Source organism: Lathamus discolor, chromosome 3, assembly GCF_037157495.1.
Source record: "Lathamus discolor isolate bLatDis1 chromosome 3, bLatDis1.hap1, whole genome shotgun sequence".
Taxonomy (NCBI): domain Eukaryota; kingdom Metazoa; phylum Chordata; class Aves; order Psittaciformes; family Psittacidae; genus Lathamus; species Lathamus discolor.
Window position 1 is genome coordinate 11,596,101 of NC_088886.1, and position 17,039 is coordinate 11,613,139.

At 40.0% G+C, this 17,039-nt stretch overlaps 1 protein-coding gene across 1 annotated transcript in view; it reads left to right on the forward strand.

The window, feature by feature from the left end:
- TESK2 (testis associated actin remodelling kinase 2) overlaps positions 1-17,039 on the forward strand; it is an 86,156-nt gene that overhangs the window by 63,061 nt on the left and 6,056 nt on the right. The window contains exons 6-10 of the mRNA XM_065673486.1: positions 7,677-7,759; positions 9,426-9,501; positions 11,053-11,136; positions 12,253-12,339; positions 16,102-16,237. Coding sequence (XP_065529558.1) covers positions 7,677-7,759; positions 9,426-9,501; positions 11,053-11,136; positions 12,253-12,339; positions 16,102-16,237 — 466 coding nt within the window. The remainder of the gene's footprint in view (positions 1-7,676; positions 7,760-9,425; positions 9,502-11,052; positions 11,137-12,252; positions 12,340-16,101; positions 16,238-17,039) is intronic.

Sequence of the window (17,039 nt, forward strand, 5' to 3'; positions counted from 1 at the left end):
ATGAAGTTTATTCTGTCAGTTATGGCAGCAGAGTTGTTTTGCTCTGACAGTAACATTATATGTGTCTATGTACTGGATGTAGGAAATCTTAAAGGAGGAAAGATTCCTATCCACTGCGAATCTAAGAGTGAAAGATCTTAATGGTTTTGACAATTAGTATACAGTAGGGTGATCTCTCCTCCTAATTGCACTGTGTGAAGAGTAGCAAACCAGCACTGATACTGCGGAAAGCTACATGTGATAAGGGCAGAGAAGAGTAAATGTAGGTCATTATAGTCGATGTAGCAGCCCAGAGGGGATGTCGGCCCTGCCATCCCACTGGTGCCCTTCCTGCTGCCCTTCTGTCAAAAGGAGAGGCAGTGCTTGCTAGAAGAGAGTGTGCTGCCCAGACAGCCAGGACTTACCCATGTTGTGAGCAGCTCCATCCTTAGACTGCTGTAGCTGATGAGGCTGATCTGCTGTGATCAAGAGCAAAGCCTAACTTGAATCTGTCAGAAGGAAGAGCGGTCAGATTGGCTGTTTCCAGTCTGCTGATAGTAGGTGTGTGCGCAGGGTGACTTGTATGTTTTGTAAGCCAATAAATGTGTCCTCACTTTTGACTTGTTATAAAGAGGTTTACACAGCAATTAAGCCATAGATGGGTTGTGACAACCAGCCTCATTGGCTCATTCCCTGTTCTCTATCCATATCACTGCAAGCCTTGTGAATATTTTTTTTTATTTGGGGCTTGTTGTAATGTTCGCAAGGAGGATTTGCATCCTGGAATCATGAGTATTTTCTTCATCTTTCAGTGAGTCTCAAGGAGATCTGGTTATGAATTTTAACTCCAAAAGCCTTAGTCACAGAAGATGCAGTCATTAAAACAGAAATCATAATGTGAAGTGTTTGAAGTGTTTCAGCAGTAGCCTGTGGATTGTGATAAAGCTTTTCTTAATCTGACTTGTTTTGCAACTTTCTGCCTGTTGTTAGTGTTTGAGAAAGCACAGGGGAAAAGTGTCCTTGCAAAAAGAATAGAGCAAAATCCTTTTGTACTTCACCCCTCAAAGCAAGTATCTTACTACTACATGGCGAGGTCCTTCAACACCTTATTTACACTGTATTTGCATTGCATTCAAACCCTGCTCTAGAAGCAGTGTTGATTTCCTTGGCAGCTTACACTAGTGACTCTCGTAGTATCAGTTGATTTATTCTTACATTATCTCTGAAATAAGGGAGATGAATAAACTCAGCCTTATCAGAACAGATTAAAAGAAGAATACTGGTGAATATTTGGTATGTGTTTTAAGACTTTGTTTGGAGTATTTCATGTTTTACACATGTTTTAAGTTCAAGGCAATATGCTTACTGACCTCAGAGGCAGTTGGAAGCATTACAGCATTTATACAATAGTCAAGTTTGACCCCTGGAGGCAGAGAAAGCACAAGATTTGCAACAGTCTCGGGAAGATTTTGTTACTGACTTCCTTGTCACAGAATCCTCCTGTGATGCTGAGGAAGGCCAAAATCCAGATCCTGGGGCAACACTGCAATAACCTAAACCACAAGACAGAAGACCTTAATTTCCAGCCCAGGCTTTCTTCTTAATCTCTTCCCAGCCTTTCTGTCACCCTTCTGTTTCTGTGGTAAGAGTGGCTGGAGTCCTGACAATAGTGGTCCAAGGGTTTTATGTACACCCCCAATTCATTGTCAGTGTGAATGTGTGCACTAAAAGGCATAGCAGCCAGGTGAAAAACTATCTGTGTGATCATGTAATTAAGGACTTTAATATGTATGCATAAGGGGAAGAATGAAAGCTCTTACAGGAGGTTTTGTATACCACCTTTTATGCGGTATTTCTTTTTTGATGTAGTGTATGTTGTGCGCAACTTCCCACCAATTAAAAGTGATTCTGGAAAAAATGAATATCATTATGTACTTCATTTGCAGAGTTAGAAGCTTGAGATTCATGTCAGAGGTGTCTGCTGCTTTAGTTAATACAGTAACTACTACAGGAGGTGTTTTTAATTATTTTTTATTGCTACTTTTAATTACTACTAATAATCATCATGTGCTTTTGCTATGGAGCAGGAGTAAGGAGAGGAACAGGAGAGATGCCTTGGCAGTGAGAAGCAAACATCTAGGAGTCTGATCATATCCACTCTGTGACTATCTGATCCTTTCTGCTAGCATTCAATGCCAGCCTCTGCTCAGGCTTCTCATCCTTGTTCTAAGGCTTTTCTTTGCTCCCAGTTCCTCCTACCCCCAAACTTACTGTTCAGTCTCCTGGACTGGCTGACTGCAGTTACCCTCTTCCTATTGCTCTTGCTTGGAGCTTTATACAACCTGCCTTTCTGCATTCTGTTTTCTAATATGTTTAGTCATTTCTAGCTTTCTCTTTGTTCTGCTGCTCCAGGTTAGCTCTGTTTTACCACCACCACCTGTTTGCTATGCCTGTAGTTTTTACATCCTTGTAATACTCTTTGGGTTTTTTTTCCCCTTACCTCATGAACCTACCTCAAGACCCTGGTCTTGGCCCCTGCCAGCCCCTGGCTTGGACTCCTGCTCTGTCTGGTCACCTTACTCACTTTTCAAATTCCTCACACAGCATATGTCCTGTCTCAGTCTGCTTTTTGCAGAGGTGGCAAAAGTTTCATCTTATACAGAAGTTTAATCATGTTTTAAGTTGAGAACATGCCAAAGCTGGTATGACACTATAGGCTAATATGGGGGGGGGGGGTTGGCCTTTTTATTTTCATTATTTCAAAATTTGCTTGCAACACATACTCTGAGTTTGGTCTCCAGAGAGCTGAGTTGTCTTAACTGAATACCCCATTCCCTCAAAACCCGCTAGCAAAGCTATTGATTAAAAACAAATAGACAAACCCCCAAACAGATGCCTTTTAGTTTTGCAGAACCATGTACAACTGAAAGCAAGGTCTTGTGATGAATAGTTAGGTTGTTAACAGTTTTAGGGAACACTGAGAGCTCCATTGATGATAAAAATCTATGAAGAAATTCTAATCTTTGGGCATATATATATATTTGGCATATATATACACACACATGCATTCATGAATGTATTCCTGCCAACATCTGCTTTCACTTCACGGTAAATGTGTATTGTCTCACCCCTCTTTTCATTGAGAGAGGAGTAGTCTCAGTTACTAGGGGACAGTATCATGCATGTAAGCAATTAATGTGGATTAACTGATGTAACACAAATTCACTGCCTTTGGGCTTGAAAGTGACCTACCCTGACTACTTACCTAGTATGCTGTTTGCTTGTTTAATACAAAATAGAACAAAATAAACCCAAGCAGTGAACAGAACCCTTGTCTGATGAGTCTCAGACTTGCTGCTGTGGTTGTAAGGTCCCCTTTGTGCTAGAGTAAGCTCTCGTCTGGATATTTTGCACTGCAGGGGTGGGCTTGTGCTGAAAAAAAGTAGCTGTTACAGATGGTTATTTCTAATGATTGTCACAATACGAAACTTTTACTGGTACTTAGGGACCCAAATGGAGCCTGTCCCTTAAAACGGTTTTCATTTCAAAAGTGTATCTAGTATTGTAAACTTCCTGTTGTATACATTTAATTGTCAATAGTGTTTCTCCTAGGGGATAGCACTTTAAAACCAGCTGATACAACTCAATTGGCCTTTAAGTATTTTAATTCAGCAACACTCATCAGAGGGTTGCAAATGACAGTAGCATTCCTATATTTTCTGGAGTGCAATAAAATCTCTGAGGATTTTAGACTGGGTGTCATATTGTAAAATAAAACAATGGGGTTTCTTCATCTAAGCAACTTATTTTTAACTCCAAAAACTCTTGAGTCTATTTTCATTTTTGTTTATGTAAAAGGGAAAGTAGAATATTGCATTTGTCTTAGTAGGATTATGCTGTGCAAAGCAGATGTTAAGCTCCTGTAACACACAAAGGGGGCTTTATGTTCTTTCACATCTGTCTCTGCATAAACAGCTCTGTTAACTCTTTAGAGCTCATGTACAAAGCTCCTTGCTTCTATTAAGAGACTGCCTCAGGAAGGACTGATGGGTCCCCATTCCGGGGGGTAGGGTGGGGGTGGAAATTGTTGAGAACCCAACCGAATTCAAATACTCTTTGACTGTGGGAGCTGCCAAAAGAATGAATGTCCCTGTCTGTGGAGGTCCAAAGAGAAAGTTTGGGAAGGTTGTCATGTTTTATTGCCTTGCAGCTTATACAAATAGTGCAATAGTAAGTCGAAAGCATTTTCCTAAAGCCCATGCTGTAAAGCTGCTTGGCATTTCATCTCATAGGTAGTTCTCGAGAGGCTCTTTGCACCAGGTAGGAGTTTGAATTCTTGTGTCTCTGTGCCAAAATCCATCAATGAAACTTCTTCGTACCAAATTGATATATTTTCTTTTTTTTTTTTTTTGGTAGAAACTGGGAAGTATTGCTTTGGCAGAAGAAACAGTGCCGTATGCTCTATTGTACTTTTCCTACTAAGATATACACACCTTTACCTTCAATTTAAAAGCTCTTTTTTACTTTTAGTCACTAATGAAGCTTTGTCCCTTTTTCATCCTGATTTATCTTGTCAGTACAGTTTGGAGCTTAGGAATTGGAGAATCTCAGCACAGAATGAAGCATAGGTATCTGCAAAACTTTGTTCTGAATGAGCAATGCAGGCTTCAAAGGTGCCATCTGGCCACACTAGTATCCATAGAAGAGGTTTACTACAGATTTTGATAGGAATGGGCCTCCATCCTTTCTGGGTTCCAGGAAACTGGTGCTTAGTTGAATTAAATAAAACTTGTAAGAGCAAGTAGTGATAGGACAAGGGGCAATGGCTTTAAACTGACAAAGGGAAAATTAGATTAGATATAAGGAAGAAATTCTTTACTGTGAGGGTGGTGAGGCACTGGCACAGGTTGCCTAGACAAGCTGTGGCTGCCCCATCCCTGGCAGTGTTCAAGGCCAGGTTGGACGGAGCTTGGAGCAGCCTGCTCTAGTGGAAGGTGTCCCTGCCCATGGCAGGGGGGTTGAATGAACTTTAAGGTCCCTTCCAACCCAAACCAGTTCAGCTTTACTACAGTGAGTATATGTAGTGATACGGGCATTTTTTTGACTGGTGCATGTCACCTGCCTATGGCTGTTTTAAGTGTGAATAAAAAAGTCACTCTTGTATACATCCTAATGACTTTAATTCACACTCAGCACTTCTTCATGCACAGACAAAAGATAAGCTTCCACTAATGAGAGAGAATAGTTTAGCTTCCTTCTTCATGTTATTTAACATTGTGCAGCCCCCCATGGCAGAACAATTGATCAGTACTTTATAGCAGAAATGTTGTCCAATGTTTCCCCTATTTCCTTGTCATGGTGTGCCCTGCACCACCTCTGGACCCCACAGTGGTGGGGTGTCTACTCTGTTTGGTTTCTTGAATAGCCTACAACTGAAAGGGAGCCTAGCTTTGCTGCAGGCAGCTCCTGCTTATCCGAAAAGGAGCTCAGATCTGTCAGGTAGCATTACTTGGTAGCTAGATGGGATGTGCTATTGGTTTAATTTATGATTTATCCAGGAATAAGCTACTTGTATGATAGTTCAGTGCTGTACCTGAGAGCTGAGACTGCCTGGGGCTTGGTAGGGGGTGACATTGTTCATCTTCAATTAGTGATGTATTGCTCTCTAATGGGATGTGATTGTATAATGGTAAGAAGGTGAAGAAAAATTTGCTGTCAGGATGATGTTGTATTTAAGCTTCTTTTTGATGTCAAAGCAGACCATTAAATTATTGCAGATCTCAAGGTCAGTAGAAATATTTTGTTGAAAATGGTTCTTAGCCTGGATTTAAATGTTCCCCTGAAATTTGGACACCAGGGGTTGTTGGCAAATAAGCCTAATCCACAAACCCCAGAAGGTAGAATGAACTACTGCAGTCTTGCTGCTCAAAATGAACAAAATGTACATAGTTAAAGCTAACACAAGAGGGAAATCTAGATTATAAAGCTAGCTCTTTTATGAATCATAGAGGTTTACTTTAAAAAATGGTGAATTACAAATCATCTTTAACTCAAGAGAAATCTATGGCAGAAAACAACCAGGTAATTTGCTGCATAAAATAGTATCAGCATTCTTGTACACTGCAAAACCTCTGGTGTGGTCATGGACTTGTTTCTGTGTGGTACGCAGTGAAATTCCACTCATCTGAATCATTTGAGTAAGATTTTTTCAGAAAAGTTTTATCCTTCTCAGTTTTAAGTCCACTTACAGCAACAAAATGTTTAAACAGAGGCAAGCTGAATGAATGTGCTCTTTGATACAAGACAACAAAGCCCGTAACTGAGAAGCTTTGCTGCTCTTTGGGCAAGCCCAGTTGATTTAACTTGGTACATGCTTATGAATCCCCAAACTAACTGTACTTACTATACTTGAGTCATGATAAACAAATAAAACTTTGCTTCTGAGGAGCCTGGCATGTGTTTCAAGAGGCTGGCATGCATTTTCTATACATGATGGCAGGAATGGCTTGCTTAACCTTTTAATTGGCAGGAAGAAAACTCACTTCATGGCCTGAGCCACAATCATCTCTGAATAATGTAAACAGTGATGACCTGAACTTGATCTTTTAGACAAGGGACTCTCTTTTCTTGGTAGCTGCATTATGCAGACAAGCTAATGCTTTGGGGTCAGTGAGGGGCTTTTGTGTATCCAAGCACAATAAAGCTAGAAAGTGTTTCCTGCTGTTTAGCTAATTAATGCAGGGTACCACTCTGTAGGAGTCAGCAGTGGTTTTGCTGCCTGTCACTGCTATTGTACTGCCTGCAGAAGGATACAGAGCGAAGCATGTGGTAAGGGAATGAATTCTCTGTCCTGCTGCACCTATTGCAGGACAGAAAAAGAACTTGGGGAAGTCAGTTCACTGTTAACTTGGCTAGAAGGGAAAAAATGCAGTACTGGAATGGTCAAAGCATATTTCTCAGAGTTTAAAATAAGTAACAAAAATAAGTGGATAATACTCTGTGTGTGATGTGATGCTGCCAGAACAGAATTATATGTGTGTCCTTAAATTGCTCTCCTTCCTGACACTGGAGGGCACATCCGAATGGAAAAGATAGGCAGCTTTTCCCTACTAGACTTTTCCCCTAAATCATGTTTTATGATGTACCATAGAATAAAGGATTTTGAGACTTCAAATGCACGTATAATGTTGTCACATGTATTTTTCTGTTGAAAATCTACTGCAAAACAGTGAGTTCCTTTTCAGTAGCTAATGTAGAAAAATATACAAAGGCATTTAGAGCCTGCTCTGATCTTGTATTCTGGTCAGGTGAAGGCAAATTGTAAAGAGAAAATTGAAGGTGTCATAGTAAACTGCATGTATTGCATATTTGAGCAGTAAGAGAGCTAAATCATCTTAACTTTTGCTAGAACCTAACTGGGTACGTGCTGCCTGTGGCTGCCTGCTTTCTCAGCAAGTTTTTAAGTGGATTATTAACCAAGTGTAATGCTGTTTGCAGCATCTTAAGTTTGACAGACATGTGATTGTGCAGGGGGGAGGGTAGGGGAAAAGGGTGGTTGCTTTCAGACAAAAGCTTCTCATAGATGAATGTCTTCCAAACAATACCTTGCAGGTTTGTCCCAGATTAAAATAAATAAAACAAGTGGTATATGGGTTTCATGCCCAGACAATAACTCTTCTGGGTTTTTTTTTCCACAGAACTGCTTAATAAAACATGATGAGAATGGATACTCAGCAATAGTGGGAGACTTTGGTTTAGCAGAGAAAATTCCTGATCACAGGTACGTGAACAGTGAGATAAATGCAGTGAGAGTGGCAGTGTGATTGCAGGTCGGCAATGATAAGCTGGATTCCTGAGGCCATTATTGGATTGTGACGATTTTGTAATAAATGTTCATTCCAAACTACTTTAATTGGCTTCTTCCATTTTCATAAACAATATTCAGTGCCATTGCAATATTATTCTCTTTAACCTCTGGGTTAGTTGTTAAGATCTAGGTTTATAACAGAGATATTAAAATTACTGTCCAACAGCAGCTCACCATTTTGCTCTCCCTAGGATGAAATTATAATCTTACTCATGTGAGGAATGCACAGGTGACTGTCACAAGCTATTGTCACAATTGGAAATAGTCCTTTTGTCATCCCTCCATTAGGGAGATCAAGGACAAGGATTTCACTATTCTCTCTGTATATTGACTTGTGTATTTCAGGGTATTCTGGCTGTGAAATATGCTGTCAGATTTTCCCCAGTGTGTGCTTCTGTTTAAAATGAAAAGCCTTCTAGCTCTTTTGACTGCAAAGAAAACAATAAAAGTCAATCTCAGTTTTGCACTGTTTTTAAACTGCACATATCATCAAGCTGTGTCTTGGGAGGTCTGAGGGCTTGCGTTAACGTTGATGAAATACTGATCTAAAAGCTTAACAAAGTAGACATCTTAATTTCCAAACTACCGCTAAGTACAGCCAGTGTGTACCTTGTATACTCGTGTGGAATCTCTTCCCTTTAAAGTGCTGACAGCTTCAGTTGTATTTGTACAAATCCATCAGAAAATCAGGAAGGCACCCCAGGTACCTTAAGGTGTGTAACCAGTTTTGAGGTGCCCTGAAAACCAAGAGTACAGTACTAACTAGAGTTAAGGGAGCTTGAGACTAAAACAAATGACGTAATAGAATTGTTGTTAGCCACCACTTTGGTTTGATGTCAGTCTTACCTCTGTTTTCAAATGCAGTTTGTTGTTTCCAGTTTGCTGGCTAGCAAGCTGTGCTATTTTGAGGCCTTCAGAAGCCTTTCGTGTGGTTTTTAACTTCAGGGTCAGCTGGGTGGCAAGCTGGAGGCCTTTTTTAAGGCTATAGTATTAAGCCATACAGAAATACTGCAAATTTTTCAAATCTGCTCTATTCTGATTCCTTCTACTTCTTCCCTGTTAAAGGATTCATCTGGTCAATCTTCTTATAAAAAATACAGTTTGCAAGCAGGCTGTGCTGAATACTTTCAGAGCTGCTTATTGGTATACACGTAGGGATGTATACCTGCATGGCTTGCTGCATAAATGAAGAACTTGATATCTAGCCTGAAACTGGTTTCCACAAACCTTTCTATGTACAAATGAAGGAGCCATCTCTGCCAGGTGTTTGGAAACCAAGCTATTGAACAGCCATGACCTTAAAATAATTTGTTTTTTTAAAGTTGTTAGAAACTGAAAATGAAATATGAGCAACGGACTGAAGCTTTCTTTTTCTTTCACATATTCCTTCTGCTATTGCATGACTCCAGTAGGAAACCAGTGTACAGTATGTTGTAGAGCCCACTTGTACTGAATTCCCTCTAGTGAAAGCTTCTCAGATACTTGGAATTATGTGAAAGTTAGTAGCATACCTGAGCATTTAATTAATGGTGGTTCTCTGTCTCCTCCCTTTCTCCCCATCTATCCCATATTTATATAGTGAGAAGTTACCAGTGGTGGGTTCACCTTTCTGGATGGCACCAGAAGTTCTCAGAGATGAACCTTACAATGAAAAGGTAGGTACATGATATAAATGCACTTCAGTTGTCAGATGTTTCTCTTCAGTAGCCGTATACAAGATGTAAAGTTTCCATACTACTAAAATTATTTTAATTTGTGACATTTCTGTATTGAGGCCATTCAGACTAAGAGTGTAGTTGAATAGCTATTTTAAATTCATGGTGTGGATGCTTATATGGAAATAGAGTTACCTTTAGCATCATTCACTGTTACGCTACTTCTATTCTGAAACACCCCACATGTAGAAATATATGGTAATGGCTTGTTGACCTGACACAACAAGTCTTAATGAGAGATACAGTGAGGTTGCTTCCCTGACCATACATTAGTGAAATCTGGGTAGAAGTAAAAGGTCTGTGTGGAAACGTTTGTAATTATATTAATTAAAAAATAAATAAAAATTAATCAACCTTTCTCAAGGTAAGATACCTTTAAAAATGTTCTCCAAAGGTATTTCTAAATTTTCCTATTTGTGGCATTGGGAAATGGTTCTTTCAGAGGAGGATCAGATCACACTGGATTTTAGAAATAGCGTTTTCAATCAAGCTCTTCTTTACACAGGATTTTCTCACAGCTTATCTGTGTGAAAGCCCACATCCTGTACCTTTTTATAACTAGTACTCAATCTGTTTAATTGGTGGTACTTTTAATTTGCAGGAAAGCAGTGGCTAAATTAGTAATGAATGTAATAATTAGCATTTCAAAGCTTTTTTAACAGTTCCAGTTGACCTAAATTAATAATGTAGCACCCAAATCCATGGTGCCACATTCGTCACTAACCCTAGGGTGTGGAGGACTAAAGAGGAAGTGGGTCTCACACCTCATCAGCATAAAAGATGATACAAGCCTGCCTAATACATAAGGGATGAGGGATGTCTGCTTCTCCTCTGTAGACTTGTATTCCATGTTTTCTTGAATTTTATTACATGATAAATCAGGTGGATGGAAATCTGAGGAACTGTGCAGCTCCAAGGGTAGTCAGATAAGGGATTACTAAGCGTCATGGAAATTTCAATGGAAATTGATGCTGGTGTGCAGTGTTACTAGATATCTCAAGCTTTGGGGAAGACACTGTTTTGTCAGAGGTACTGAACTGTGAGAAGTTTTTCTTAAAACCAGCATTAATATTCTGGATAAGCTGTGATCCTGTGTATTCCAAACCCATCTTTCTAACCACAGTGATAAAGAGGCATGTCATGGTTTTGCTATGTTTTTAATTACTCCCATCTGTAAGACATGAAATGCGACTGCACTGTTCTTTATGCAAAGGATTATTTATGGTTTGGTGGGGTTTTTCCTTTTTCTTTTAATTTCTTGTAAGAGATATAACAGTTATTGCTGTTTGTGCAACAAGAATGCTTTACTATGAGCATGTGTTTCTTTGCATGGAAAATGTTCACTATAATGCAGTTACTTGGTGTTGTAAGGCTGTGGTGTTGGTTTAGTTGTTTCATGATAACCATTTGGGATAAAGAGAAATGCAGTGGCAGATAAGAATGCTGAGTATTCAGAGCTGAACCATGTGCCTATATTTTTTCCTCTCTCAGGCGGACGTGTTCTCCTATGGTATAATTCTGTGTGAGATTATAGCAAGAATACAGGCAGATCCAGACTATCTTCCTCGCACAGAGGTAAGTGGTTACGTTTATAACATCAGTGGGAGGTGGTAAGTATGCCATGATAATGGCTGGCCTTTAAAACTTCTGGCACTGCTGCCGAAGATACGATGAATAGGTGTTACATTAAAAATAGCCTATAAAAGGCTTTTGTTCTTCTGTGCTGTTATTGTAAGAAGCTTCAGTGAAGACACTCTCACAGAGACTTCGTCCAGCTGCAGTCCTCATGGGAAATCCTTTCTGTCCCTAACTGGCAGAACACTGAGAGCACTGCAGAGCAAACTCTTCCTTTTGTAGAGTGATAGCTCATGTAGACTTCTTGCCAGTTTTGGAGCAGAGCACTTCTGGCACACTGCATGCACTAAGCAGCCCCTCCTTGTGAAAGGGGCAGGAGCTGTGCTAGCAGCAGCTAAAATAAGCTCACCCTTATTTTTGCATAGACTGCTAAGCACCATGGATCTGAGCTAGAATCGACAAATCAGATGAGATATTTCTTACTTCACTTTTAGTTGAGTCCCATCTGCAGGGCAGCTTTTGGCCCTGTATGGGGGGGTCTTCCAAATTGTCTATCCCCCTCTGGTTCTGAAAATGCAAAATTGCTTAGGTCTTAAACTGCAGTAAATAACAGATCCTTTTGTTTCCCTGCCCTTCAGATTTTATCGTGCATTTAAGGAACTGGATAATTTGTATTACCAGTCTAACATCCACTGAAAAATTAACTATCTTAATTGATAAATTTTAATCATAGCAAAGCCTCTGGTTTTATAGCAGGCTTTTAATTTACATGGTGAAAGTCAGCAGGGTGAAACATCATAATGTCAAATGTTGCCAGTATGGATCTGGAAGCAGTATTTCAACTGCAATGGATTCGAGTTGAGTCCAGGAAGAAGAATGGGCTTTGAAGTCAGCTCATTCTCTAGCAGATACCTTGTATAATGTAATCCCCTTTGGGAATGCTGCAGTTTGGATTGTGCATGAAGTTTTCTCAAAATACTCTATATATGGCTGCTGAGAGATGGTGTTTGTGGTTATTCCTGATAACACTCTATATACGACCCACTGAAAAGAAGATGCTTTGGGCCAGATAGCAGACCTTATTTATACCTCTATGCTATGTTCTGGTTTATACAGAATTTTGGATTAGATTATGATGCCTTCCAGCACATGGTGGGAGACTGTCCTCCTGACTTCCTCCAGCTGGCCTTCAACTGCTGTAACGTGAGTATCTTCCTGGAAGGGGAGAGGCCAAAACTGCAGTTCTCTAAATCCCTCTGGTTTTTGAAGATAGAGCTTAAAGCATTTAGAAAAGAAACTTGAAGAGCCTACCTATAAAAGCAGCATACATAGTGATAACCCAGAAAGTCTCCTTCAGTTTTTATAACCCTTTCCTTGCAAAAAAGGTCTGTCTTGTGGTTTTGCAATTCTGTGTTCTGTCGTGCCAAACAAACAGGTCTGGCACACTGAACAGCTTCTTGCAGGCTGCTCAAGCTGATCATAACCAGTTGTGTGTTATTGACACTGGCTGGCCCTTGGGCTCACAAAAATCCATTTGTTATTGTGAACAGACCTATTGAGCCATGAAGAAAGAATTCTGAGTTGTTCTCACAAACAGAGGAGACAAATCACACACACAGGCACACAGACACACACACACACACACACACACAGACACACACACACACAGACACACAGAAGGTTGAGTTGGAAGGGACCTTAAAGATCATCTCATTCCAACCCCCCTGCTCTAGGCAGGGACACCTTCCACTAGACCGGGTTTCTCCAAGCCCTGTCCACCCTGGTCTTGAGCACTGTCAGGGATGGGGCAGCCACAGCCACTCTGGGCAGCAGGAGCCAGTGCATCACAGGGATCAAAGTCTTCCCAGTATCTAATCTAAATCTACCCTCTTTCAGTTTAAAGCCATTCATTCCCCTTTGTCCTATCCCTACATGCCCTTGCAAAAAAAGCCCTCTCCAGAATCAAGTCCAGGCACTAAATTACTTTTAAAGTCTATATGATGCCTTTTTGGAAAGTGTTCCGAAAAAGCAAACTTGGACCCAAATGACTGAATATCAGGAAGGCTATAGGCAATGTGCTGTATGGAGTAAATATTCTGCCCATTATTCAAGTAAAATTATGATATAGTGCACACCTTCATGGCTCCTCCTGTGAAAATTCCAAGGAGGTAGATCTCTTATGTATTATCACGTAACAGAGGTTGTTAATGCCTTTGTATAGTAAACCAGTTTCTATGAAGTAAGGGAACCTGAGCTTCCACCAGATTCAGCTGAGGGTGGGAATGTCCAGTTTGCACAACTCGAGGCAACTTCTAAAAATTTTACTGAACAAAACTATGACCAGGGCTCCGCAGTGAGGCCACACTGGAGCCAATACCTGCACTGTGTGCAAGTGTTTGTAAGAAAAGTCTCATCTCTCCATGCTCTTGATGCTTACTTTTGTCCTGAGCTCGCTCTTTACTTTGTATTAGTACAAATGCACATGCTCAGAGGAATGGTATAAAGGTAAGGATGTGAGCAGGTGGGGGTGCCTGCCACTCTTGACACAAGATAGCATAATTTAATTCTAAGAATATTTGTGGAACCTACTCTGGACAAACTACTTCACTCCTCTGATTTCACCTTCCTCACTCCTCCGATTTCACCTTAGTGCAGTGCAGCTTGCTTCACCGGGACAGTGGTACATGTGACTCATGTTTATGAAGTGTTTTGACTACGTAAGCACTAAAGGGTTTGGCTAGAAGTAGGATTTGACTTTGGAAATCTCAGCTCCCACCTGCAGAGTCCTGAAATCGTACTGCATCCATACACATGGTACATGATTCAAAGCAGATTTTCAGCACAGGTGAAATTCAGAGTAAATCTATTTATGAAGAAAGGCAAGTGACTGATCTTATATTCTCATGTAAGAATTTGGTGTGTTCAGAAAAAACATTTTTTTCTCTGACTGATTACTGTCAACTGCTGCTCCTGTATAATAAACATCCTTTCCCTGAACTGAAAGTGGAAATTACTGTCTTGTGATCAAGCCATTAATATGCTGATTTCAGTGTGGGGCATGCTATAACTCACTCACCGCTTACCTAGTAGGAAGAAAAAGGTAGTGAACTGATAAGGCTTTCTTATACCTGCCTAATTGTGCTTCAGTAATAGGTGATCTGTGTCATAATTTGCTTTTAGACATGGGTGTTTATATTGCTTTTTATTATTTAGGACAACAAAGTGTAAACGGTATAGCTCAGCTGATTAGCTGAACTAATGTACAAAGGGGTGGCCTAAGAAAACCAGTAAAAACTGACATGTACAAGTACTGGATTAAAATTTCTTCAGTTTACTGTTATAAAGTATTTGGGTGCATGCAGGGAAGTCTAAAACTTAAGGCTGCCAGTCAACTGTAAGCTTACTCGTGTGAACACGCATAAACTTGATAATGTAATATCCTGCAAAAAGCAGCATAAGCTGAGCTGTGGGCAGCTGCTGCCTTGAGGGAAAAACTTCTGTTCCATTTGAGCAGAATCTGGACTGCTCAGGGATGTAAGAGGCAAATGTTGCTTTAAGTTCCTTCTCCATTGCTTCTCTTGTCCTGGATCTTACCTAGACAAAAGAGCCAGAGAAGTCTTCTTACTTCCATAGCTTGCAACAGCTCCCTAAGCTTCCCAAATTAGTAAATTTGCCAGAGTACAGTGTGTGTGCTTTCATGTTGCCCCTGCCCTACTCTTTCAGTGAAATAAGGAAAGCAGAAAAAGATGGGGTTTTTTATGCCAGGAAATTCCAGCTGCTGCATTGAACAACTTTTTTGATGGTCCTGAGCTTTTCAAGTATGGTTTGTTTTTTATTACTGTGTATATGAATTCTTAGCCCTTTAGCCTGTGTTGCTAGAAGGTGTTCTGGCATTGCTGATCATACCACTTGTCTTCAGAAAGATCCATCTTTCTGATCCATGTAGGACTTGCAAAGCAGTATCAGGGAGGTCTTTAGGGTTTGCTGTGTACAAAGCACCACTGTTCCCTTTGTACCCGAGGTGAGATCTGTCTGGGCTTGTTTGCTCTGAAAAAGCTTTTGGAGGGCTGGAAACAGGAATCAGCTCATGCAGAATCTTTTTTAATAGTGTAATGACGTTAGCTTTCAGCTGCTGAATTACAAATTGCTACCTACAGTAGTTAAACCTGTAACATATATACAGGGTCAGTGTTCAAAATGAAGGACTACCTTCTAAGTTACTACTTACATTGAGCTGCTTGTCTTCTAGTATAATTTTAGGGTTGGATTAGTTTAGAGATCCATTCCTACTAGGCTGAATAAATAAATGAATACTGATAAATACAAATGGAATGCATATTGATGCTGGGGGGGGGTGGGGTGGGGTATTTTACTTTGGCAAAGATGGATTTTTTGCTATTGTATTACTTTCTGAAATGATATAAAGCAATCTTGCTCCCCACAAGACAGACCAGTACACCCAGTAAAGGTTCATTAACAGATGGAAAGATGCAACGTTTTAAACTTCAAAATCAGCAATGCTATTTAGGTAGGTTTTAATTAAAGCCACAAGGAGATGATGGAAGAATCACAAACTTTAATCCTTTTGATATAATGTTGATATATAATCTCTGACTGATAATTTGGGAGTCCAGAAAGAAATCCTTGAACTATGAAAGCTTTTTCAAACAAACAAACAAAACCCCCTTACAAGCCCTGAATCTAACAGCTTTTCACCTTTTCAGTTTAAAATGCATCTTCTTCATGGAGTGTTTACAACTTGATCACAAAATGACAGAGTTTAAACTAGGATAGAATACTACTTTCCCCCTGCTTTATTTATTTCTTTTGCAGTGACAATACACTTCTTAAAACAGTCTTGAATTTCCTCACTTCCTTCAGATTATCCCTCTGTCTGTCCCCTGTGTAAGTAAGAAGAGCTTGGACAAACCCACATGAACTCTCTTGATTTGTGTGCATTCACAGATGGATCCAAAGTTGCGTCCTTCATTCTCTGATATTGTCAAAACACTGGAGGGTATTTTAAACCGCCTGAGAAATGAGGACACGGAGAGAGAGAGAAAGTTTTTGAACCTTGACAACAGTGAAAGAAAACCCAAAGGTAAGTGTCTGTATTGTACAAACATTACTGCAGGCTGTGAACACTGGTTCATATTTGAAAACTGGGATTTCGGCTATATATGGCATTATTTACAGCTTGTGGATGATTTTACTCAAAGCCTGAAAATTATTCTGGAACAGTGCTATATTCTTTGCGCTGCAGAGTGTCTTTTAGGTAAAACAAACAGCTGTTTCTTAAAGTGCCTCAAAAGATTCTGCCCACAAGCTCTAGAGGGGAAGTTTAGAATTCATTTGGGAATGGTTTTGTAAGTTGGTAATAGTACATGAAAATTCATCAATTTTTGCTTTGCCCCTGCCATACTTAGTGCATATACATAATTTCTTTGGTGTATGTTGCATGTAATTCTTAGATGCTTCTTAACTTCAGGAGGAAAAGCAGAGAAGAGGCAAAGGTATTATAAAGTACCTAGACTGGGGAAAAGATGAATCCCAGATCTGCTTGGGAATTCTGGCCGTGAAGGGTTTTCTCTGAAGCTGCCTAGTGCCACCTGGTGCTGGGAGCAAACTGCAAGCAGTTCTTGGAGGCAGGCGCATGTTCTGACTTGGGCATCTTTTATGTTAGTAGACTTCTGGCACTGCAAATTTAGAGTACGATAAAAATAGTTTCTCATATTGTGTATGTATAAATATGCAATATATCTATACATAGCTGTCTATCTGTAATATGGTTATAGATTGAGGATAAGTTCTGTATTTCAGACTACATGGAGTGCATACATGTACTAATTCTCCCACACCTGGAAAGCATCTTAAAAAGGTGTGGGTTCAAAAGGAAATATTTT